This window comes from Siphateles boraxobius, unplaced genomic scaffold (assembly GCF_051911475.1).
Source record: "Siphateles boraxobius isolate OS27281-9 unplaced genomic scaffold, OSU_SipBor_1 25, whole genome shotgun sequence".
In the NCBI taxonomy this organism is placed as follows: Eukaryota; Metazoa; Chordata; class Actinopteri; order Cypriniformes; family Leuciscidae; genus Siphateles; species Siphateles boraxobius.
In genome coordinates, this window is record NW_027508866.1 from 6,936,922 (window position 1) to 6,959,698 (window position 22,777).

The following is a 22,777-nucleotide window of genomic DNA, read 5'->3' on the forward strand; positions in this document are numbered from 1 at the left end:
TTTCTTCAACTGTTGCCCATTTAATGTCACAGGGAATGTTTTTTTATTAAAATGGATTTCAACTTTTTGTTTCTACTTTCCTGGTAACTTTTTGCCATGCTTTCATCCTTTTTTTCCGCCTATGTAAGCTACAGATTTATTTCATTTTTTTCAAACTTTCTTTCTTAAACTATGAAAGCCCAAACTAAACAAAGAGTGAAATAAACACAAATCATTTGAAAATAATAATTGAGATTTTAAAGAAAGGAATTAGGCTACATGAAAGGTGATGTGTGAAGAAAAAAAAGGGGTAAAAATCGAGTTAGGCCCATAGACTGTAAAAAAATAGGTTAGGCCCTAAATATCAGAATTGAAAAGGCTACAATATTTAGTTTTGCATAATTTCCAAACAAGCTGTAGTTTCGTCAAATTCTGCAAAAACATGACAAATTTTACAGTGTATTCAGATAGAATAAAATAACCTAGAGCAAGACAAAAATGACCACAACATAAAGTTATCAAACATCTATTTTTTATTTTATGGAAATGTTCATAGCTAGTGAAAATGTGATTTCATCTTAAAGTTAATTGTGAAAATAATTCAAACCGGTGTATTAATTCTTTACGTCGGAAAATGTTTGTGTCAACTACGCATTATCAATACTGTCACTGAACAGCCAAGAAACGCGTTTCCATGGTTACGCTGCCATTTGAAGATTTTAATTAGCTTTTATTAACAACACCTGGGGAAAGCACCGGATCAAAATTAAGCCAAATGTTTTAACTAGCCACATGTCGATTGGTCATGAATATCGACATGCACGTATAAAGGGGCTAGAGAGACAGTCGTAGTCAAAATACTGTGATCCATTTACTTAGAGTTTATTGGTTCTTTAAGAGTTTGACGCGGTGGTAAAAGGTTGGTTTCGATCGGTTTCATTTTTAATGTCTTTGTTTCAAATAGTTGATTATAATTTGAAGTGTTGAAAGGTCTCTTCTTTTCAGAAGTGATAAAAATGGCTTCCCGTAGCTTCGCTCCTCTTTCCAGTCGTCAGGAAAACACGATAGGCCTGGGAAGAGGAGCGGATGGCCTGCGCGCACACAAGCCCGGCCAAAGGCTTGTACTCGGTGTCTTGACAGAGAATGATCAGCATAACCGAGTATTTGGCCAGGTTAGTGTCAAGGGTTTACATTTCTTACTCCAAAAGCGCAAGAAAGTGACTTTGTTTGTGTTTTTAAGATTTCATCCAAATACGAGTCAGCTTTTCATGCTGCATCTACCCGTGACGTCAACACAAACAGTGCTGCACTTGGTGACGATGTGCTTGAGACAGCTGAACAATCCACGTCATTCTTGATACCTTCAGAGCTTCTCCTAGTAGATGATGTTATCCAAGATCTTGGCTCAGGTATGCTGCAAGATGAGTCTATAAAAGTGATTATCACTATGGAACTGTTTATTGTTTTTAATATATTTTGCATAGTCACTTTAAGCAGCACTTTTTGCAGTCACAGCTATCACATAGTATATCATGCAATATTTATAACACTGAAACCCAAGAGATGTTTCTTACTGTCGCTTCCAATGCAGATCCTTATGGATATGGCTTAACTATACTTAAAAATATAGGGTCTTGCGTGGATGCTTCTATGTGTTCATTGTCGGAGGAGGCCGCTTCCTCTGAGGATGTCTTGTGTGTTCCTGAGTATGCTGAGGATATCCACAGATACCTGCGTGAATGCGAAGTTGGTATATTTACTTTTATCTGTGGCCGGTTGCATAAACTGTTGAGACTAGTCTTAAAAGTTAGTTGTTTTTTCATGACTGGTCAGAACTTGAAAGTTAGTTACATAAGATGGCAGATCAGTCCAATTTCAATTGGAAAAGCTTGATTACACATTGTTTACTGCAAGTTGGTCAAACTAGTTAAGCCAGTCTTAACATAGTTGCTAAGTTTATGCAACTGGCCCCTGTTTCTGTCTAATGCACTTTATTTCCCAGGTTAAATACAGGCCGAAGCCCAGCTATATGAGAAGGCAGCCTGACATAACCAACTGTATGAGAATCATCCTTGTCGACTGGCTGGTTGAAGTTGGCGAGGAGTACAAGCTGTGCTCGGAGACTCTCTACCTGGCTGTCAACTACCTGGACCGCTTCCTTTCGTGCATGTCTGTCCTGAGAGGGAAATTGCAGCTTGTGGGAACAGCTGCTGTACTCCTGGCTGCGTAAGTGATGAGCTATTATCTTTAAGTGTTACCTAGTGACATAACTACATGGCCTGTTTCTGATTAGGAAATACGAGGAGGTGTATCCTCCCGAAGTGGATGAGTTTGTGTACATCACGGATGATACCTACACAAAGAAACAGCTCCTTCGGATGGAGCAGCACTTGCTCCGAGTGCTTGCTTTTGACATGACTGTACCCACAGTGCTCCAGTTTTTCATGCAGTACACTTTGGAGGAGCCGATCTGTGCCCGTACCGTCAGCCTTGCTTTGGTGAGGAGGGTTTTCTTTTTTTTTCCTTTCTTTAAATTGGATATTGATTTCTTTTCTCCCTGCCCTATAGTATCTTTCAGAGTTGAGCCTGCTTGAAGTGGATCCCTTTGTGCAGTATCTACCTTCCAAGACTGCGGCAGCTGCATATTGTCTGGCCAACTACACTCTAAATGGGGCTCTGTGGGTGAGTCCAGCCTTTTTAATGGTTGCCATGTTTTATTCAGACAACCCAATTAAGAGTCTTCATGTTTAAACCACTATAGGTGAGGTAGTTTATTTTAATTAACCCCCAAATACTTTCGACTCATTGTGTGCAATCAAATTAAAATGTTTTTGACAGCCTGAGAACCTGTATGCCTTCACTGGTTACTCGTTGGCAGTGATCAGCCCATGTCTGAAGGAGCTTCACAAGCTCCATCTTGGGGCTGCAAGTCGCCCTCAACAGGCCATCCAAGAGAAGTACAAGAGCTCAAAGTGAGTGTTTGTAACATGGCTGTCTTGGTTTTTGCCCTAGCCCTAATGATTAATCCTGTCTTTCAGAAATTGTGGCGTGTCCCTTATTGAGCCTGTAGAGTCTCTGCCTCTCCCTTGATGTTTTTGTGACCTCATGGATTCCTTGGCCCACAAATGAACTGCAGCGCTTAGTCTTTTGTAAATATTGAATGAAATTGATTTTTAAATGTTTTTTAAGACTTTTTAAAACGTGATTTTTATCATAGGTCGCTTAAAATATAATGTAATCAAAGTTGTGTTGTGACTTGTTTTTCTGTAAAGCCAACATTATGTTGGTCTGAAGGCTGTACGCTCCCATTTCTGTAAAGATTTGAGATGAACGAATGGTTTTGTACCACTTTGTCTACCTTTCCTCCCTTAGGGTCTCTTTACTGGTATACCATGTGTTTTACTTGTATACTACATGCGATATCATGTATTTCAATAAACCAACAAGTTGCAGTGCTGTTTCCATGTCTTTTGACCAGTGGGGAGTACTTAACCCTCTATGGGACATTTATCAATGATGTGAGGGAAAATTGCCTGTAAGACAGTTCAGCCAAAATTAAGTTTTAGTAATGTATGACACCTTTAGCCAAAATTGATCTTAGCCATGTCCTGGCCTTTGGTAAAGGAAGTGGAGACATTAGCAGCCCTTGTTAGGTCACATACTGTCAAGGCTCCATAGTTAATTCTAAACTAGAAAATGCCTTTGAAGAAATCTTGTTCAGTTCTAGCAAGCAATATAGCCTTTTTGCATGTGGTTTAGGTTAAGTTTTAGAGGAGATTGAGGAAAAGTGTACCTTTTCCAGAAAGTAGTGATGGCATCGGGTCAGAAAATAAGTCCATAGTTGAGTTTGTTTGAGGATTGAAGCAGTGAATGTGATGGCTGAGATGAGAATAGAAGTCTTGGTAAGTCAGGCTTTTTGAAAAATATAATCCATACAACCAAAGGTCAGGAAAGATGCCACTGCCTATTGGCCTCATTACGCTGGCAAGTAGGGATGCTCCAAAAATGATAGTCCAAACCAAGTTTTGTGTGGTACACAGAAAGAGTCTTGTTAATTTTCACTTGTGAATCATTGATTTGGAATTCCAAGAAAGAAACTGTTTTCCTGCTTTAAGCACTAAGACATGTTTTCACTAACATGTGAAGTTAGTGAAACTCCCCCCACACTTGAGTAACAAATGAAATATAGTAGGCTAGCACAAGATGAAATGGAGTGTTAATAAGGCTTTTAAGTTGAAAGACCCTTTCACTTCAGATAGTGAAAATGCACTTGAATGTGTGTAAAATTTCAGACAACTTGCCAAAAATAATTTACCCTAAAAAAACAAAGTCTGTTCTAAATGACTTTTTTTTTTTTTTTAAAGGTCAAAGATCACTTGTAGAAATCTAATTTTGGGAAATGATTTTAGTCTTAAATATATGTAAACTTATAAAGTCGTTTTTTTCTAGCTGTGATTTAGTCCAGTATAGAGGGTTGATTTCCGTGCGACATGGTTTTATGGTAAACAACGACCTCTAGCGCTTACTGTATGAATCCCGTCCTGATCACGAAAGCAGGTTTAACTGTTTTATCCATTGGTCATGTTTTTTTTCTTTTTTTAAAAATAGTTCCATCGTTTTTTTTGTTTTGTTTTTTTATAATTTATCTTATTTACGCTTATTTGACGTGCTTAACATTAGAACGCTAAAATCTGTTTGGGTATGGACAGAGACGAACAGGTTTCGCCTTGTGATATTCACTTTATTCTTTTAGGTGTTTTTAAGTAGGCCTATAACACAGAACAAAAACATATTTTTTTTAACGCCTTGGAGCGCTAGTGATCAGAAGCGCGCCATGAACATTGTTTTAGTTTTTTCCTCGTAATCTGGTCGAACCTGCTTGGTCACAAAAGTTGGTTAGTAGCTATTAAGTCTTCGTTCGAGCAGCCCGACTGTCACGCTTTTAAGTAGCTATCTCGTAGACAACTTTAATAGTTACTCTTTTTAGTTTTCAACCGCAAAGTCATTTCTCTAAAGTGTCCTGGCATTGGAATGGAGACATCAGATCCGGCTGAAATCCGTCCCATTCGCGAGAGCTATGCGAAAGCTCTGGAGTCTCTGAACACAGGGCTTCAGTATGAATATGCTGGGAATAAGGAGCAAGCTATTCTTCAGTACAGACTGGGCAGGCGGCATCTCCTCAGAGGACTCGAGGTGAACACACAGGGCGAGGGCTGCGTCGGACGCGGCTGGGACATCGCGCGACAGACGCAGCTGAGGATGAACGAGACCCTGCGCACTATCACCTCTCGTCTAGGGGTGCTAGAGTCCACTGCGACCCCGGGTCAGCGTCTTTACCCGACCCTTCCTGTCCTCCAGGACCCCCAGCCACTAGCATCTAACACCAGAACACATCTCTCAGCTTCAGGGGGGGCCCCTGCTCGTCCTGCCTCCCCTATGGTGGGCTTCACTGTACCCAGTGAGCTTCCACCAGCCTACACTCCACAACCAACAGATGGGCATCTGTCACTCTCTCATGGAGGCAACAGGCCATTTCAAGCTCAGGCATTCACCCCAGTCAATCTCAGAGAGGTTGGCATGGAGATTATGTTCTTGCCCAGTGGGGTGCAGATGTTCTTTGTGTCTGCTGAGGGTCATGTAAGCGCTCCTTCTTATCCAGGTTACCTACGAATAATAATATACAGCAGCCAAAACTCTGACAGGAGTGCTGGCTATGCCCCAGCCTACCTACAGGTAAATATTGTGTTGAACAATATTTCTATATTCATTTGTATGTATAATTATAATTTTTTGTCTTATTCTCCAGCTGTGTTATTGTTAAATATACCTATTAGTAAAAATTGGGTAACACTTTACAAAGGTAAGTGTTCATATACAGCATTTATTAATCTTTGTTAATGTTAATTTCAACATTTAATAATACTTTATTAAAATCTTGTTAACATTAGTTAATGCACTGTTAATTAACATGAGCAACTGATTAACTAACATTAACAAAGATTAACAAATACTGTAACAAATGGATTGCTCATTGTTAGTTCATGTTAGTAAATAACTAATGTTAACTAATAAACCGTATTGTAAAGTGTTACCAATTATTTTAATCTGAAATAAAATATAAACATTAAATGAAAAACCTAAACAACTTAAACGAAATTGAGAAATGAAATAAATATTGAAGTACTACAATTAATTCAACTGAAATATAAATAAATATGGGAATATTAAAAAAACGAATAAAATGACAAAATCACATAACAAGATTAATAAATCTAAAATTAAAATGAAAACTGGAAATATAAAAATCAAACAAAATATTCTAAATATAATAATTGTGACTTGTGTTGTCTTTGTTTTAAGCAGAAAATGCTTTGAATTCTGTTTGATTTATGCTTAAAATAAAAAAATGCAGTACAAAAACAAAGTGATAATCTTTTAAGTAAAATGAAGTAATCTTTTGCAAAAAAGATTGTAACTTTTTTAAAGGACGTTTATATATTTTTACTGGCAAACAAGACAAAAATGTTGATTAAGAAAAAACATTTTTGTGTGTATGTATTGTTTATATATTCATTTCAAAATGTCATCTTCATTTTTGAAACTAGCATCACATTATATATTATCCACCCTGTATTTTTGCAAACTTTTCCCCACCTTGACCAGAACTGTATCGGTTTAGCTTGCACACAAGGTCTTGTGATGATCACATGAAACTGGCCATTTATATCATGTAGGGTTTGGTTATTGTTGAACATAAGCTCATGGCTGACAGCAAAATAACTGAAATTAATGTCATGCTCATCATGTTATACAATTACAGGCACATAGCACATTCTTCTTGTGTGGGAGAGCAGAGAGAGAAGTAGAAACCTTGTGTTTTATTAAGAGAAGGATTGAGATTCATTTGGAATAGATAATTCGATATGTAATATTTGTGACAACTTTTAAACTCAGGGTAGTTGTACTTTCAGTTGTTTTTTTAGTCACTCAAATCTGACATGGTTTAAAAATGTGTCATTTTCTGATGTCAAAAGGGTGGTTTTACTGCTCCACCTCTTCTTTCAAACCCGCAAAAGCCAGTCCAACCGGACTCTGTGGTGGTTATATCAAAAGCTTTAGGTCTGTTTGGCTAATGCAGTGCTGGAAACAGTCTTGTTACAGATGAAGCCAGGGCTCTTTGTACAAAGTCAGTCTGCACGCTGTTTCAGCAAATAGAAATCTCATTGAGTAGCTGACCGTCGGCTCTGTGCAGTATTGGCAGATTTCCAGTTTGAGGCCGGATAGCTGTCCAGTGCTCCCATTGCTCTGGGGCTTGATGTAGGACACGTGCAGTCCACGCTCTAACATAACTGCTGCATGTGTCCCACAGTGGTCTATTGTCCCACTTTAGCTGTCCAGAACAAAGGGTGGCATTCTGAATGGTTGCACAGCGCCCAAAAATATCCAATAAAATTCCAGTCTCATTTGACCCCAGTTTTCCCTAATATGCACAGTGACATCCAAATACACAAAGTTCATTTTCAAACGTTTAGTCGCTCAGGACTAAAAACTATGGCTGTCAAAACAATAAATTAACCATGATAAATTATTTCTGATGGAAGAATGATTATCAAATTGAACAATGACTGACACCACGTTTTAAATGATTGTTATTGTATCGGAGTCCCTGAACCTCAGTTTTAAATGTTTCGGTGTAAAAGATAAGGGGGCGATCATGTACAGAGAAAGAGACTCTTAATTTTGTGCTTGCAGGTTTGTGATTGGATCTACCCACTGTACCCTGACTCCCCGATCTTACTTAGCAACAGAGGTGTGTTCACATTTCCTGACACCACAGCAGCAGTGCCGGGGTCCTACGTCGGGGTTGTGCTGTCCTCAGAGCTGCCTGCAGCAGACAGGGATCGGTTCCAGCAACAGCTGTCAGTGTTGGCACAGCTCAGGGTCCAGGTAATCAATCTCAATCAATCAAAGAAAAGTTACCATGAAAAAAAAAAAAGACAAAAATATTTGTTTTATTGAACTCGAATCTATACATTTAGTTTTGTATTACTTATAATGGTGGAGTCGCATTTAACATTGCTTGGCAAAATTTCAAATTCAAAATCCAGACATTTCAATAGGAATCCATGTGATCCGGAGTATTGTGTCGAAACATTTCCCTCATAGTTTCACACAAATTTGCTGCACTGATGAACAATAAGCTCTTGGTTTAAAAGTGACTTCTGTGTGAGTCATGCTTCATGCATTACTACACTATTGATAAACCTTTTTTTTGTCATCCAAATTGCACAGTTTATGTGCAATCAGATTTGTAACAATACAAAGCTAATTGAAAATCTGCAAAGATATCCTTTAAGTTTACTAACTCATACTAGTTATAATTGAGGCCTTTTATTTAAGGTAGATGAAGAACAATGTGGTGCTACAGGAAAAGACACAAACCTGAGTGAGAAGGTTCCTCCTTCAGAAACATCTCAAACTCAATCACCAGGAGGCGAGGAGAAAACTGTTCCTGTGTGGAGTGAAAAAATGTCACAGAACATTCTAGCAGGTCTGAACTTTACGATCAGAGTCAAGTAACCAAAACCTGGAGTGTTTATAGGTATCTCATTGGATAGCTAGGGTTTTTGTTTCTTTCATGGAAGTAGAAATTGAGTAAAGTTGTTTGTCGTATTATATTTTGTTGAAATGTTAAAAGTTCTCACTTTTAACTTGATACTTTTAAAACTTGCCACTAGAGGCCACTCTAATACACTCTAAAAGAAAAACAAGTGATGGAGATATAGTGATGTGATTTTTTCCCCTCACAGGGACGTCCTGGCTGGGTCAGGGGCTTGTGCGAGGAGCTGAAGCTACTGGTAAAGCAATCCAGAAAGGAGCAACTAAGCTACGAGAAAACATCACCCCAGAGGAGACGCCAGCAGAGGTCAGCCCCAAGGTCACCAAGGGCCTGAATACAGCCAAGCAGGCCACCGGGGGTGCTGTGAAAGTCAGCCAGTTTCTAGGTAAAACAAGGGTGTATTTAGTTTTATCATTTATTTTATCCAAAGCGACTTACATTGCATTTCAAGGTACACATTTACATTCTTATCAGTTCTTGCTTTCTCTGCGAATCGAACCCATGACCTTGGCGTTGCAAGCGCCAGTGCGCTACTGTTTGAGCTACATGAAAATATCACAGGCTGAAATATTTCAAGCCTATTTTTTTAAGATGTATAACACATTTGGTTGGATGTATTCACCAGTGGATGGTGTCGCTGCTGTAGCAGATAGAGTTGGGAAAGAACTCGCTCCACACGTGAAAAAACACGGTAGCAAACTCATCCCAGAATCCCTCAAGAAAAGCAAAGACGGCTGCTCCAAGATGGATGGAGCCAAGCTGGTGGCTGGAAGCAGCATACAAGGTAACCGAATAAATCCTTCAAAGGTCCTGAAAGGCTTTTGCCATTTTACTTTTGTCCTGCTAAGTAGTTGCTTGATTTAGTATATCAAATTTGTAGATTTTCATTTGAATTCATGTTAAAAAAGCAAATTGTGTTGTAAACTGCAGGCTTATCAACTCTCTGGTCAAGTCTGGAGACAGCAGCAAAAACTATTGGCAAAAGTATAACTTCAGAGACGGTGACTACAGTGAGGCACAAGTAGGTGTTTTTTGTTTTAGTGTTCTTCAGGATTCATGGTTTCTCTTCTGCTGTCCTATTATTCTTTCCCCCAGCCAATAGCCTGATACTCTTGTGGTTTGCGTTACCTATTTAAACTTCATTGCTTTGGGAAATGGATTAATTTACTATTTCCTGTTGCTTTTTCAGATTTAGGGGTCTGGGAAACCTCTTGGACCCCCCTAGCAGAATATAAATGGTGGCGGGTAAAAACACACTGCATTTTCTTTGACTAATGCCAAGTTCTAACATACCCAAAGTGCCTTATTTTCCGGAGTTATTAACCATTCAGAAGTTGCTGAGAAGGCTCTTGTTCTTATTAACGGTCTGTCAGTGTGCTTTCTGAATTAAAACCGAGGTGAATCCAACATGTTGTCTGCTTACTGTGTTCTGTTCATTTTAAAATGTTTCACATTAGTAAAAAAGTAAATGTTTTTAGAATCAATAGTCAGACAATGTTTTAACCTCATAGAATCACTCCTGTCAGGTCTAATAGCTCAGAATACCTCCGTGTTTTGATCAGGTATGGAGATGAGGCAGGACAAGCTGCAAACACTGCAGTACAGTCTGCTGTCAATGTAGGTGTCACAGCATTTAATGTGGACAATCTGGGCATCAAGGGTGTACTGAAGAGCACAGGCAAGCACACTGCAAAAGCAATGGTGGAGGATGAGTCAGGAAGAGACGGGACAAAGGAGAAAGAAAAGCCACCTAAAGGGCAGGATGAGAAAAAATAATGAATTATTTATTGTCATGAATTACCCTTTATTGTGTATGTTCTTGTAGCTCAAAATGTTCATTTTGTATTAATAATGAGATTGATATTTACTGTGTAATGTTTACAGAAAGATGCACTTAGACACTTACTGTATTAGTGAAATGTTCTACCTTTGTTACAGCCTTACAGATAATATATGTTTATTTTCTTAAAATATTCAGAGGGTTATATTTATAGTACTTATTTAGGAAGTACATTAAGCACTTTGCACCCTTCAGATACACATGATTTTTTATTCTTGCTGTTTTTGGCCATTCTTGTAGCTCAAGCTAATCTTCAAGCAAGTGCCTCATTAAAGTTTACTACAAAAATCATAGTAACCCTTTTTTTTTATACCTTTTTTTTTTTTTACTGTAGCTGTATCTACCCAAAAAAACACCATAGTAACACCATGGTAACACCATGTAACTTTTGTGTACAACTGCCATAGTTGTAGGGTGATAAAACTGAGTAGATTCTTCATGCATACCTTCTATTTGATATGAATGTTCATTTGTCAAACATCAACGTTACAGTGTTGTTGTAATAGTAAAACCAAGGTAAAGGTTATTTAGGTAAGGTAACAGCATTTAGAATAGTGGCCAAAAGTAATGTCTAAAGGGGATATTTGCACAATACTTGCTTTTAATGACACTCCAGGTTCTATTAAACAATCAAAATATTAGGAGTAGCCAATGTTATATTGGGAAGAAGAATACACTAAACTTTGTTAAGGTAAGAAACAAAATGATTTAGCAAGAAAGGAAACCTCCAGCATATAATTATATATGGGGTTTATTGTATTGTGCAAACAAAATAAATAAAAAAGCTCACAAGAAATAAAGTATACATTAGTTGATTACAGCAGCCATTCCCCGACTAGGCAACTTTTTGCATGTGTCCTGCTTAACTTCCTTTCAACCCTCCTTAAGTTCGTCCTAAAGTTGAGCTTCATTTTAAGACCTGCATGAATTATCACTATTCAGGTTAATAATTTCACAAAGTTTTTTTCCAATGGCTTTAAGGTCAGGGGACTGAGGAGGCCATCATCGCCATTTTCTATAAAACCTACAAAATTACATCTTATAAATATAACTAACACCTGCCCCACAGTGATTTATTGAGTTATAGGTTGGGAATAATGCGTGCAAGCTTGGTATGACCCCTTGGCCAAAAATGACGTCCGTACAATTTTGTAGCCTATGTTTCATTGCGTCATCATGACAAATGATACAATTGGAACGTGGAACGTTCCGAACGCGTACATTACTGTTACACCCCAGACACAACTTCGCAAGAAATACAAAATATGAAATAAATAGTAAATGAAAAAAAGTTTGAATTAAGATGGAAGGAATTAATTTTCCTTGGTCGGACATCACTAGTTTTGGCCACTATCTGCTAGGTGTTATGAGGAGTGATCGCGTGAACAGTGTTGTGGCCGTTCGTTGCCATGGATACAGCGCAACAATCAGCGTCGCATTTACACAGATGTCGAGGAAGAGAGGTCAAGTAAGTCCAAACATCCAAACATTCAGTTGGAAATTGATTGGACTTATCCAGTTTTTTCACCCTCAATTAATTGTATGAAATCGTTTTATGTAACTTTGTAAATCGTTTAAAGGGACATGTTGCAGTACTCGGTGTCTGACCTGAGGAGCACACTGGCTGATTTGGAGAAGAGACTTCACAGTGTAGATGGAGAAGGTCTGTAGGCTAGCTGCTACATGATCGAGTCCTTCCGGAGAGTGAATTAGAAATGGCCAGATTATCTTCCTCAATATTTTAAAATTATTGCACTGCTCTGCTGTAATTTACTAAATTATGCGGCAATCTTGTTAGGATTACAAGACGTTTTAAAAATTACATTTATATGGTCTACCCCAGCGGTCTAACTTTAACTACGGAATTCCAAAGCTGGCAAAATAAAACATAAATAAATAGGCTTATACGAATAAATGTAAAACATTTTTTTTATGTTTGAGATGGCCAATCAAATCAAAGAAGGCGGGGTTTAGCGTCAGTTAAAAGAGAGTGAGGTAAGCAAAACATGTAGCACGTTAGTAGCCTGATAGAATAGAAATGTTAAATGATCAACGTTTTGAATTGAAAATAGGCCTATGCATTTACGTAAATCATGTAATTCCTAACTGAGTGTGACTAGACAAGAAACCTTTTAAGTTTTCGACATATTAGGCATACAAATAAAAGTGCATGTGTGCATGATTTGCAAATAGTTCAAATTATTTCACAACTAGAATTAGATCTAGAATTTCTGTTTATTTATGCTTTGACATGTTTTCGGTGACGGCCTTGCAAAAAATACAATTGACTTGTAGCCTAATCTAAAGAGCAAAAAGAATTACCCAAATTAGTTGAGTGATTGAAGCTGAGCCGTATCTCAATCTCCGAGTTTGCATTCTGCTCAGGGAACGAGTGGAGGACCAGATATGAGACACAGCTGGAGCTGAACGAGCAGCTGGAGAAGCAAATCACTGTCGTTCGAGAGAAACTCCAGATCCTCCGTCGTGATCCCGCAGGTAAGCTTATACACACGCTTTCTTTGTCAAACTTTTCTTTCTTTTTTGTGTGCCCATATATATATATATTGTAATTTATTAAGTTTTTAGACCTCCTTTAGTGTGTCACAATCAATCTGCAATAATAAAAAGAAACACTTGGGGGCACCTGCTGAAAAAAATAACACAAGACACGCAACATTATGGGCTGGGTCATAGTCCATATCCACGCCATGGTTTCACATAGGCTACTTCATGCTTTTCTCTGCTGGCTCTAAGTTCACATCAGTCATGATCAAATAAATGAACAAGGGTCCTATTGTGCTGATACAGAATGAAATATGAGGCAGGCCCAGGCAAGCTATTTACAACTAAGAGCTCTGAAATGCTGTTATATTAACGTATTGCATACACACTGCACCATGTTAAGCCCAACTTTTGTCTTACTCTTCAGATCGACTGGCTTCTATTCGCTCTTTTGACGAAATGTCCGAGGTAAGTAGGGTATTCCAGGAGCAACTTTTTTTGCTATACCTCCCAAAAAAAAAAAGATTTTATATGGTTATTATAAAACCATTTTATTAATTTATTTTAAATGATATAATTAAATGATTGTAAATCATTTAGTTTAAAAATAATTAAAATCAAATTCAAATGACTTCTATTCACTCATTTGATTAAATGTCCATGGTACATATGCCAGCTACAAAAAGTGCTAACAATTTCTAAAAAAATATAAATAAAATTGAATTTGTCATTAATTATAAAATCTTTGTTTAAATATTTTAATATATAATTAAATTAACATAATTAATTTTAAAGGTGCATTGTGTAATATTTATAAGGATCTATTGACAGAAATGCAATATAAGATCCATTCAGTGGTGTATAAAGACCTTGCATAATGAACCGTTATGTTTTTATTACCTTAGAATGAGACATTTATATCTCCATAACCGCGGGCTCCCCCTTCTATGGAGGTCGACATATTGTGTCGTCATGTTTCTACCGTAGCCGACAGCGAACACAGCGCTACAGAGCGCGTTTCCTCACTACCTTGAAAAACAAGTTTTCAGTGGTGTATAAAGACCTTACTTAATGAACCGTTATATTTGTATTACCTTAGAATGAGCAGTTTCTGTCTACACACACCGCGGGTTCCCTTACATTGAAATGCGCCGACATGTTTCTACAGTGGCCCTAAACGGACAAACGCGTTTCGTTACAATGTTGCTCTTCGTGCAAGGAAGCAAGCTTAGTTCAGTGAATAAATCACTGACACAATGATGAACAAGTAACAATAATATTCGCAATAACATATAGTTTTACTGAATAATTAAGTAAACATAATTTCTTAATTTATCCTTGTAAAGGAACCTCATTGCTGAACTGCTACTCTCTGCTGTCTCAGACGATGACATATTTTCCTGTCGGCCACCGTAACTTCTGTTGGCTGCAATTCGAAACCTCACCACTAGATGCCGCTAAATATCACACACTGCACCTTTAAATAACTTATTTTATTAATAATAAAATTGTAAATGTCAGTAGGGTGTTAAAAGTACCGGTACTTCGGTACCAAGTTGATACTGAAATTTTTTAAACATAATGATACCAGCCTGTCGTACCAAGCATCGGGTCAATCCGGATACCAGCAATGCGGTCCCATGCTTTTAAATAATACCATGTGAAAAGTGTCAAAGGTTTCTATTAACAACTTGTTTTGCAGCGTTGAGCATTGTAGCCAATCACTGACATGTTTGTTGTGATCGCAATAGCCAATCACAGGCTTTTTAGGGGTTAGTTCACCCAAAAATGAAATTTGTCAGTATTTACTCACCCTCATGTTGTTCCAAACCCGTAAGACCTTCGTTCATCTTTGGAACACAAATTAAGATATTTTTGATGAAATATGAGAAGTTTCTGAACCAGCAATTGGGAGCAAGAACCCAGAAGTGCTACACTGTGTTTCCTACGTGATCAGCGTATGAGACTGACACAGAAGAGAAGAAATTGTTGAATAAAGTAATTATTTTTGTTTGTTTGTTGCCCACAAAAAGTATTCTCCTCCCTTCATAACATTAAGGTTGAGCCACTGTAGTCACATGGACTATTTTAACATTGTCTTTACTACCTTTCTGGGCCTTGAAATTTGCAATGACGTTGCTCCCTATTGCCGGTTCAGAAACCTCTCGGATTTCATCAAAAATATCTTAATTTGTGTTCCAAAGATGAACGAATGTCTGACGGATTTAGAACGACATGATGGTGAGTAATTAATGACAGAAATTTCATTTTTGGGTGAACTATCCCTTTAAGTTAGACAGAATCCTCAAAGTTCTGCACGCTTACAAATCTTTCCGTTATAACCAGCTAAGTATAAAGACGATGTAAATAAGATATTAATTGCGCAGTACAGATTTTTTTATTATTATTATAACACAGGTTTTCTGTGAGTTTCAGCTCAGCTGAAGTGATATCGGCTTTATTGATTGTAAAGGGAGCGATCTTTGCTCACTTACTGTATAACACATTCATAATTTGAATAAAACCTTTATTTTTATACTTCTATGTACACACTGCAAAGTTTCAGGAGTGACCGTGACAACCGTAATTCAGTGAAAGCCAAATTAACCGAATTAAAATGCGGGACTGAATCTGAAATTGAGAATAATTTCAAAGAAAGTATGATAGGGTACATCAAAATAGATCTGTGCAGCAATGTAAGTGAAATAGAACTGCCACAAGTTCTGTTACCTGAAATGTGTAAACCTTGCTTTTCATTTTATTACAAACTTTTATTTAGATTTTCTTTAAGCAATGTTTACTTAACTGAACGATATTTGGCTACATGCTAATGTTTTAATGTATTTTCTTATTATCATTAGTAGCATTAAAAATGAACTAATTTAATATATTTAATATTTTTTATTTTCAAATAGTTAAAATATTAAAACAAAATGGTTACAATAGTTTTTGCTATGGTACTGAAATTGGTACCAAGAACCGTACAATTTGACTGGTATTGTTACCGATTACTAACATTTTGGTACCGTGACAACCAAAGAGCCCAAAATACACATCTCCCTCCCTCACACCCCCGTTCTGTGCAGCATGAAAGAGACACTTCAGTTTATGCTTCAGTTCATATATGTTTCATATTCAGCGGCTACTGTTGCGTGGTGCAATTGTTTCTCATTACAGCCCGGCTACCTTACTATAATCCTCTGCCAAAGACAAGATTAAAAAAATCTGCTGAGACAGCCTGCGAAAAATATTTAATCAGTGAGAAGTAATCTGTAAATGAGGGAAGAGAAGTGAGAAAGATTTGAGTGAGCCATGCTACAGGGATGGGATGATAATTATAGAACAGAAAATGAAAATGTTGGGAGTTACTCATGACCCCTAGCAAAGAACCTTTAATGTTGTCCTAATTATATAATCATAAGAATGTTCATGTTATTTATGTCTTGTCTTAAGTCCATGTGCTGAGATATTTTTGTGTTCAGGATGCTCTCAGACAGAGACTGAAATTGCTTTCTACTGAGAAGAGTGGCCTTCAATCCCAGCTGATGGATTTCAAATGAGAATTGTGCAGGAAGGAAAGGTGAAGCTTTTCTACCAATCTTCTATTCAGAAAAACGCCCTCTAGTTATGGATCATATCATATTGTTGTACACAATCTCTAGCTATTAATTGTAATGTAATTGACATTATCATGAGGGAGTGAATGAGTTTAGATTTGGGCTGCTGAACTCCCCTATGCCTGTAATCATCTAATGATTATGCTGACATAAGAGTCCTAATTATTTCTTCATGCATGAACATTTTTTGTATTATTTACACAAGTGCCTTTATTATCCATTTTGTTTCTTATTCTTTACCGAAAAGAGGCGGGCATATCTTACAGAGATCGCAAAGGTGAACAACACCTTTCAAATTAAATTTAATCAATTTTCCAGTTTGTTCTTTCAATTATTCAGATGCTTTTATCCAAAGTGTTTTACAGTGTAGGTAGCCTGTGTCGTGTTGATAACTATGATAATGTGTCCTCAGTTGTCCTCAACAGTGGATATGAGCAGAAAACAGCAGATGGTTCTAGCCCGGAGGACAGCACTGGGTCCAGACAAAACGTAAATGTTAAAATGCACAGCACAGGTCACCGTGATTTTGTCAAGTAAGACATGTTCCTGGATCAACATATTTTGTTGATCCTGGAATAACATTCCTGTCCCAAAATTTAGTCCTTATCTTATCCCTACCCCTAAACCTAACCCTACCCATAACTTTTCCCTAAAATCAGAGGGAAATGATAGGTGAATAACACTGATGTTGAAGCACCTCAGCCTGGTTCTTAGCCTAAACTTGACATAAACTGTAAACTTGTCCATCAAATCTGATTGGTTGATTTGAAAGTTGTTCCAGGATCAACAAAGATGTTGATCCAGGAACATGTGGTACTTGGTGAAATCACGTTCATCGCACAACATCACTTTGGTTCAGATATTTTTTCTTATATTTTCTGTAACAAGTAACAGGGAAAAACATGCAGATTTTAGCCATTCAATTATTACAAGGAAACCAGAATGTGATTATCTCATTATGTACTTACTTATTTCACTGGTAGGTCCTACTTAAAATCCTGAGTAAGACTTGAGTATTAACGTAAAGAGAGACTTCACACATAAATTGTCATCAATTACTTACCCTCATTCAAACCTGTATGAATTTCTTACCATCACTGGGTTTTTCTCAAAACATTTTTTTTGTGTTCTACAGAAGAAAGAAAATCCTACATACAGGTTTGAATATATAAAGGGTAAATGATTAGACATTTCATTTCTAGGTGAACCATCCTGGTTTAAAGGGGTAATTCACCCAAAAATGAAAATTCTGTCAGTAATTACTCACCCTCATGTTGTTCCAACCCCGTAAGACTTTTATTCATCTTTGGAACACAAATTAAGATATTTTTAATGAAATCTAAGAGCTGGATCACTCCTTCATAGGCTGCTAGGTAACTGATATTTGCCAGCCCAGAAAAGTTAGTAAAGACATCTTTAAAATAGTACGAGTGACTACAGTGGCTTAACCTTAAGTTTATCAAGCGACGAGAATACTTTTTGTGCACAAAACCCCCCCAAAATTATGACTTTATTCAACTATTAATTTTCTTCTGTGTGGGCCTCTGAGTGAGTTCACGTAGTGTAACAGCGCAGCGCTTCTCGGTTGTACGTCAGAACGTAAGCTCACTGTTGGCCGAAGCTGGTCATGTGTGTGATGCTGGCCAATAGTGAGCTTACGAGCTCTCGTCGCTTGATAAACTTAAGGTTAAGCCACTGTAGTCACTCGCACTATTTTAAAGATGTCTTTACTAACTTTTCTGGGCTGGCAAATATCAATTACCTAGCAGCCTATGAAGGAGTGATCCAGCTCTCAGATTACATCAAAAATATCTTAATTCGTGTTCCAAAGATGAATAAAAGTCTTACGGGGTTGGAACAACATGAGGGTGAGTAATTACTGACAGCATTTTCATTTTTGGGTGAACTATCCCTTTAATTGTCTCATAAAAATAGAATTTGCATATAAAGTGAACCAGATGGATGGTCTGTGGATGGATGCCAGTGATTGGGTACTTTTGAATACATTGTTAAAATGTTGGATGTCCTATAGCCTAGCTTGTTTTTTTATTTCCATTTCCAGCAGGGGCCAGGATATGATGCAACATTCAAATCCGATGAAGGTGTCTGTCAAAAAAACACCCGCAAGAAGCCGACTCCCTCGATTAAAACATTAATGCAGTGCATGGATCCATCAATAATTGTCTGATTATGTTTTGAAAAAGTTTCCTAATTAAGCATTATTTTGGTTGGGCCACTCCGAACTCAATTATGTTCAATATAAATACTTTTAAATACATTTTTGTATTGTTTCTTGACTTGTTTGGGTTTTGTGAGCTTATTTCATCTCAAGGTAGTTTATTTAAAGGGTTAGTTCACCCAAAAATGAAAATGATGTAACTAATAATCACTCTCATGCATGTCATTCCAAACCTTTATTCAGCTTCGGAACACAAATTAAGATATTTTTGATGAAATAGTAACGACATCGTTAAAATAGTCCATGTGACTACCGTGGTTCAACCTTAACGTTAGAAACCAATGAGAATATTTTTTTTTTTTATCTGGGCATTGAAAGTGGTGATTACACTGCAGAAATATTTTTGATTTCATCAAAGATAGATATCTTAATTAGTGTTCCGAAGATGAACGAAGGTCAACATGAGGGTGAGTAAAGGATGACATAATTTTCATTTTTTTTGGGTGAACTATCCCTTTAATTAAGTGTAATTTTTCATATATGTTAATTCTATTATGATTTGTTATGATACTTATTCATGCTATTACGAAGAGTCAAGGTTAAGACAATGCATCTCATAATTATGTAATTTCAGTATAGACCTACATTACATTTAAGACACTAATTGCTGTCGTAAATATTATTTGAATGATAAAAGAGAGCTTGAGCAGTGGGTACAAGCCACACATGTTCGTTCTGAATCGTGACGGAGCTTCGAGACAGCCTCACCGGAGAGGAACGGGGCGGAGTGTGTGTGTGTGTGTGTGTGTGTGTGGTGTGGGGGGGCCGGGGGGGAGGGATGGCTGTGGCAGGTCTGCGGTGCGGGGCTGAATCTCAATGAGAAAGCGGCCAATGCAAGACACGGAGGAGAGTGAGTGAGTGTGTGAGTGAGAGAGAGAGAGAGAGAGAGAGAGAGAGAGAGAGAGAGAGAGAGAGAGAGAGAGAGAGAGAGAAGCAGCTGCCGACCGACCGACCAGCCAGCCTCTTCTGCGGGACAATAAAGGAGGTGCCGGGCTCACATCACGACTCCTGTCAGCACAACTCAACATCTGAATCGTGACCATTCAGAAGAAAGCTTGAATATTACCTACATCTTCACCTTTAGGCAAGTAGAAATGTCTATTTATTGTCTGTAAGGAGGAGAAAAAAAAAATAGTGCGAAAGCTCGCGATTATTTTGACCTGTATAGAATGTTGTTTTGGTCATTCTAATTCATTTGAATAGTTCGGATTATCAATTATGTCATTGTTAAATGTTCAGTGACGTGACGTTCATTTTTTTCCGGATCTGAGTTATTAGAAAATATATTAAGAAATTCAACTCAAACAAAAATGACTTCAAAGTTTTTTTTTAAGAATTAAAAGTAGCCTAAGTTTTATATGTTTGTGCGACGTAGTCAAACTGTCTATGTGATGTATTCTTGAAAAAATATTTTATTTTCTTTAAAATAGGCTAATTGTTTGTGTCTGTATGTTTTTAAATATTTAATTCACATGTAATATTTTTATGAAATGTTCAGGTAGAAGAAAATCTCTTGATATTACTAACTAAAAATGAATTTGCTTCAAATGAAAAAAAAAATACTTGGAAAAAGTGTTTAAAACTTTTTGGAAAAACACTAAACAAAAAATAGGATGAAGTGTTAATTTACATGTAGCCTACTTTTCACTTGACAGTGAGTCAATAATCCAGAATAGGCTATTTGTAAAAATTAAATATATATTTTTTAAATGCATGAAAGCAATATGAATAGGCTACAAAGATCTCGTTCCAATAACATGGCGTGTTTTGAACTCGATCAAGGATTTTTAACATCCTTAATGGTCATTAATCCTGAAATCAAGAAACAACTACTCAATGCATTCATGTAGCCTACACAATTTGCACAGGCTTTCAAATATCACACGTTAGTGTTTTACCATGTCAAAGTAAGACCGTTAAAGACAACAGGATGACAACCGCAGGATTTAACGAGCTCCAAGAAACATGTAAGCTGTCATTAAAAGGTTATTTTCAGACGAGACATCAATTGACATCTATGTCACTGGGTTGAAAGAGCATGCCAGGATTAAATTTACTAGTTTGGTAACTTGCTTTTTCCACATTTTATTTTCACGGTTTAGCCCTCATTTGACTGGACGACATGGAGGAACATTTTGACGAGCGGGACAAAGTGCAACGCCATAGCCGAGGCGCGGGACGGGCGAACGGGCTGCTCAGCCCCACTCACAGCGCTCACTGCAGCCTGTACCGGACGCGCACCCTCAAAACTCTGAGCTCGGAGAAGAAGGCGAAGAAAGTGCGCTTTTATCGCAATGGTGACAGATACTTCAACGGCATAGTGTACGCCATCTCATCGGACCGCATTAGAACCTTTGACGCTTTGCTGGCCGACTTGACCCGAACCCTCTCTGACAACGTCAACCTGCCCCAAGGGGTCCGAATCATCTACGCAATCGATGGTTCCAGAAAAATCACCAGCATAGAACAGTTGGTGGAAGGTAAGAAGTTCTTTAATGCAGCCCATTTTTATATTTTTAGGCTACATATAAATTATCAACATTTGTAAGTGAGTATTTTTACGTGGCTATTTATGAGTAGTGCTTCATGGGATTCTCAGTTTCCCTCTTCCCCACAGTTTTGTACCTTTGTCTTTTTGTCTGAGTTTCAAAAACTTTTTTTCTTTAAATCAAAGTTTGTAGTGTTGTAATTCACCATAGCTGTGATAGATAGCTTATTTATTTAACTAATACTTATTTTAAAAGCCCACTGAAGTGCCTTGAAATGCAGCATTATTCAATGTTTTGCTGTAATTTCCACTGAAACAGGAAGACAGGGTGGGACATAACAAACAGTTCCTCCCCCTTTTTTAAAGTAGCCAATAGCGTCTGGGTAAAGATTCTGATTCTAAAGTAGCCAATAGCGTCTGGGTAAAGATTCTGATTCTGATTTTAAAGTAGCCAATAGCGTCTGGGTAAAGCAGCAGTTTCCTCCTAATCGCTAACTGTTTCTCCTCCTAATCTCCTCCATTTTGCTTTAAAATATAGCATTCTATGCAGAATTCAAATGGGTTCGATACGTTTTGTGTTCTGCGTCGACTCGCTCATACGATCCGCTCTGTGCTATTGTGTCTTTGGACCGGAGCACTGTGTGGGTGCTGCGGCGGTTCGCGTGACAATAATGTGAAACCAGACTTAATTTGCCCCAGTGGAAACATTGTCTGAGCCGTTCCCTGTCCACTATTTAGTGCACTATGTGCCATTTACCATGGAGAAAATATTAAATGTGTAAACAAGTGACCAATTTTAGCTTCAGGTATTTATAATGTAGGGGGCGGTACACTTTAGATTCTAGAGAGCATTTGATTGGACAGAAAATCCGATGAGAAGCTGAAGTGCAGAGTGATGTCATCAAAATCATTGATCCATATTGGCGGAAGTATAGACCTTATGCGCCAGAGAAACAAGGGCGCCGCCATCTTTAGAATATTGTCTTTGAACTTACGTTTTTGCGTTCGCTCTGTATATTTCTATGGCATTGCTGTCCAGGAGTAATTAGCTTTTGAAGTTGATTTACTTAATGTAAAGTTAACGAAAGTTATCATGAGGATTGTAATGTTTAAAGCAGATGTCTTAACAAATGTCAGTAGACAGGGAAGATTTTAAAACGAGCCATTAATTTATAAATACGCAGGATCGCTGTGAAAATACAGACCGGAAGACAAAAGACAACGAGCGCAGCGCTTAAAAGGGGTATGGCTACATAAGGCCTATAAGAGACTGCAAGTTTTTTTTTTTTATATTTTCTACATGTGAATTTTGTCATTGTTTTGGAGCATACTAGCTTATAGATAACAGTAAGACTAACATATTCATACTAAAAGCCACAAAAACTTAAATTTTGATTTCGTGGGGACTTTAAAATCCCTTTGGAAAAAATGAATGAAGGAAAAAACTGGAACCAGTGCTGCTGAAAAAGGGGCGGGCACTGTTGAGCATATC

At 37.6% G+C, this 22,777-nt stretch overlaps 4 protein-coding genes across 10 annotated transcripts in view; all 4 read left to right on the forward strand.

Annotated features, from left to right (window-relative positions):
- The first annotated feature begins 751 nt into the window (after positions 1 to 751).
- Positions 752 to 3,407, forward strand: ccna1 (cyclin A1). 3 transcript variants are annotated; one of them, XM_077242241.1, is made up of 9 exons: positions 757 to 898; positions 970 to 1,151; positions 1,220 to 1,388; positions 1,610 to 1,725; positions 1,982 to 2,205; positions 2,273 to 2,477; positions 2,548 to 2,661; positions 2,818 to 2,951; positions 3,018 to 3,407. In XM_077242241.1, exons 2-9 carry the CDS (start codon positions 996 to 998, stop codon positions 3,067 to 3,069), a joined length of 1,170 nt encoding a protein of 389 aa, XP_077098356.1. In that variant the 5' UTR covers positions 757 to 898; positions 970 to 995; the 3' UTR covers positions 3,070 to 3,407. The 3 variants fall into 3 exon arrangements, with proteins under 3 accessions (XP_077098357.1, XP_077098356.1, XP_077098355.1); XM_077242240.1 differs by having other exon boundaries at positions 760 to 898; positions 985 to 1,151; XM_077242242.1 differs by lacking the exon at positions 3,018 to 3,407 and having other exon boundaries at positions 752 to 898; positions 985 to 1,151; positions 2,548 to 2,740; positions 2,818 to 2,890.
- Positions 3,408 to 4,846: 1,439 nt separating this feature from the next.
- sparta (spartin a) lies at positions 4,847 to 10,727 on the forward strand. Of its 2 annotated transcripts, none has more exons than XM_077242243.1 (7): positions 4,847 to 5,712; positions 7,732 to 7,926; positions 8,380 to 8,530; positions 8,790 to 8,984; positions 9,225 to 9,383; positions 9,530 to 9,620; positions 10,162 to 10,727. In XM_077242243.1, exons 1-7 carry the CDS (start codon positions 5,011 to 5,013, stop codon positions 10,373 to 10,375), a joined length of 1,707 nt encoding a protein of 568 aa, XP_077098358.1. In that variant the 5' UTR covers positions 4,847 to 5,010; the 3' UTR covers positions 10,376 to 10,727. The 2 variants fall into 2 exon arrangements, with proteins under 2 accessions (XP_077098358.1, XP_077098359.1); XM_077242244.1 differs by having other exon boundaries at positions 4,862 to 5,712; positions 9,789 to 10,727.
- Positions 10,728 to 11,926: 1,199 nt separating this feature from the next.
- ccdc169 (coiled-coil domain containing 169) lies at positions 11,927 to 18,836 on the forward strand. Its single transcript, XM_077241987.1, is given in 8 exon segments — positions 11,927 to 12,102; positions 12,825 to 12,935; positions 13,369 to 13,409; positions 16,424 to 16,493; positions 16,496 to 16,538; positions 16,799 to 16,835; positions 16,971 to 17,047; positions 18,621 to 18,836. Coding segments are annotated over 8 exon segments (552 nt in total). The 5' UTR covers positions 11,927 to 12,023; the 3' UTR covers positions 18,715 to 18,836.
- Positions 18,837 to 19,524: 688 nt separating this feature from the next.
- Positions 19,525 to 22,777, forward strand: part of dclk1a (doublecortin-like kinase 1a) — a 56,568-nt gene continuing 53,315 nt past the window's right edge. For 2 of the 4 annotated variants that reach the window (XM_077242273.1, XM_077242278.1), the window contains exons 1-2: positions 19,759 to 19,881; positions 20,900 to 21,277. In XM_077242273.1, coding sequence (XP_077098388.1) covers positions 20,920 to 21,277 — 358 coding nt within the window. In that variant the 5' untranslated portion in view covers positions 19,759 to 19,881; positions 20,900 to 20,919. Of the gene's footprint in view, positions 19,882 to 20,845; positions 21,278 to 22,777 lie in introns of those variants that run through there. The other 2 variants (XM_077242275.1, XM_077242274.1) reach the window with 2 other exon arrangements.

What these genes read in the sequence shown, in the direction of transcription:
- sparta (XM_077242243.1), top strand. Translation starts at nt 5,011, where the DNA reads ATGGAGACATCAGATCCGGCTGAAATCCGTCCCATTCGCGAGAGCTAT. An exon ending in GTCACAGAACATTCTAGCAG is followed by an intron (nt 8,531 to 8,789) that starts GTCTGAACTTTA and finishes TTCCCCTCACAG; the next exon opens with GGACGTCCTGGCTGGGTCAG. An exon ending in GAAAGTCAGCCAGTTTCTAG is followed by an intron (nt 8,985 to 9,224) that starts GTAAAACAAGGG and finishes TGTATTCACCAG; the next exon opens with TGGATGGTGTCGCTGCTGTA.
- ccna1 (XM_077242241.1), top strand. Translation starts at nt 996, where the DNA reads ATGGCTTCCCGTAGCTTCGCTCCTCTTTCCAGTCGTCAGGAAAACACG. An exon ending in TATCCAAGATCTTGGCTCAG is followed by an intron (nt 1,389 to 1,609) that starts GTATGCTGCAAG and finishes TTAAAAATATAG; the next exon opens with GGTCTTGCGTGGATGCTTCT. An exon ending in GATACCTGCGTGAATGCGAA is followed by an intron (nt 1,726 to 1,981) that starts GTTGGTATATTT and finishes TTTATTTCCCAG; the next exon opens with GTTAAATACAGGCCGAAGCC.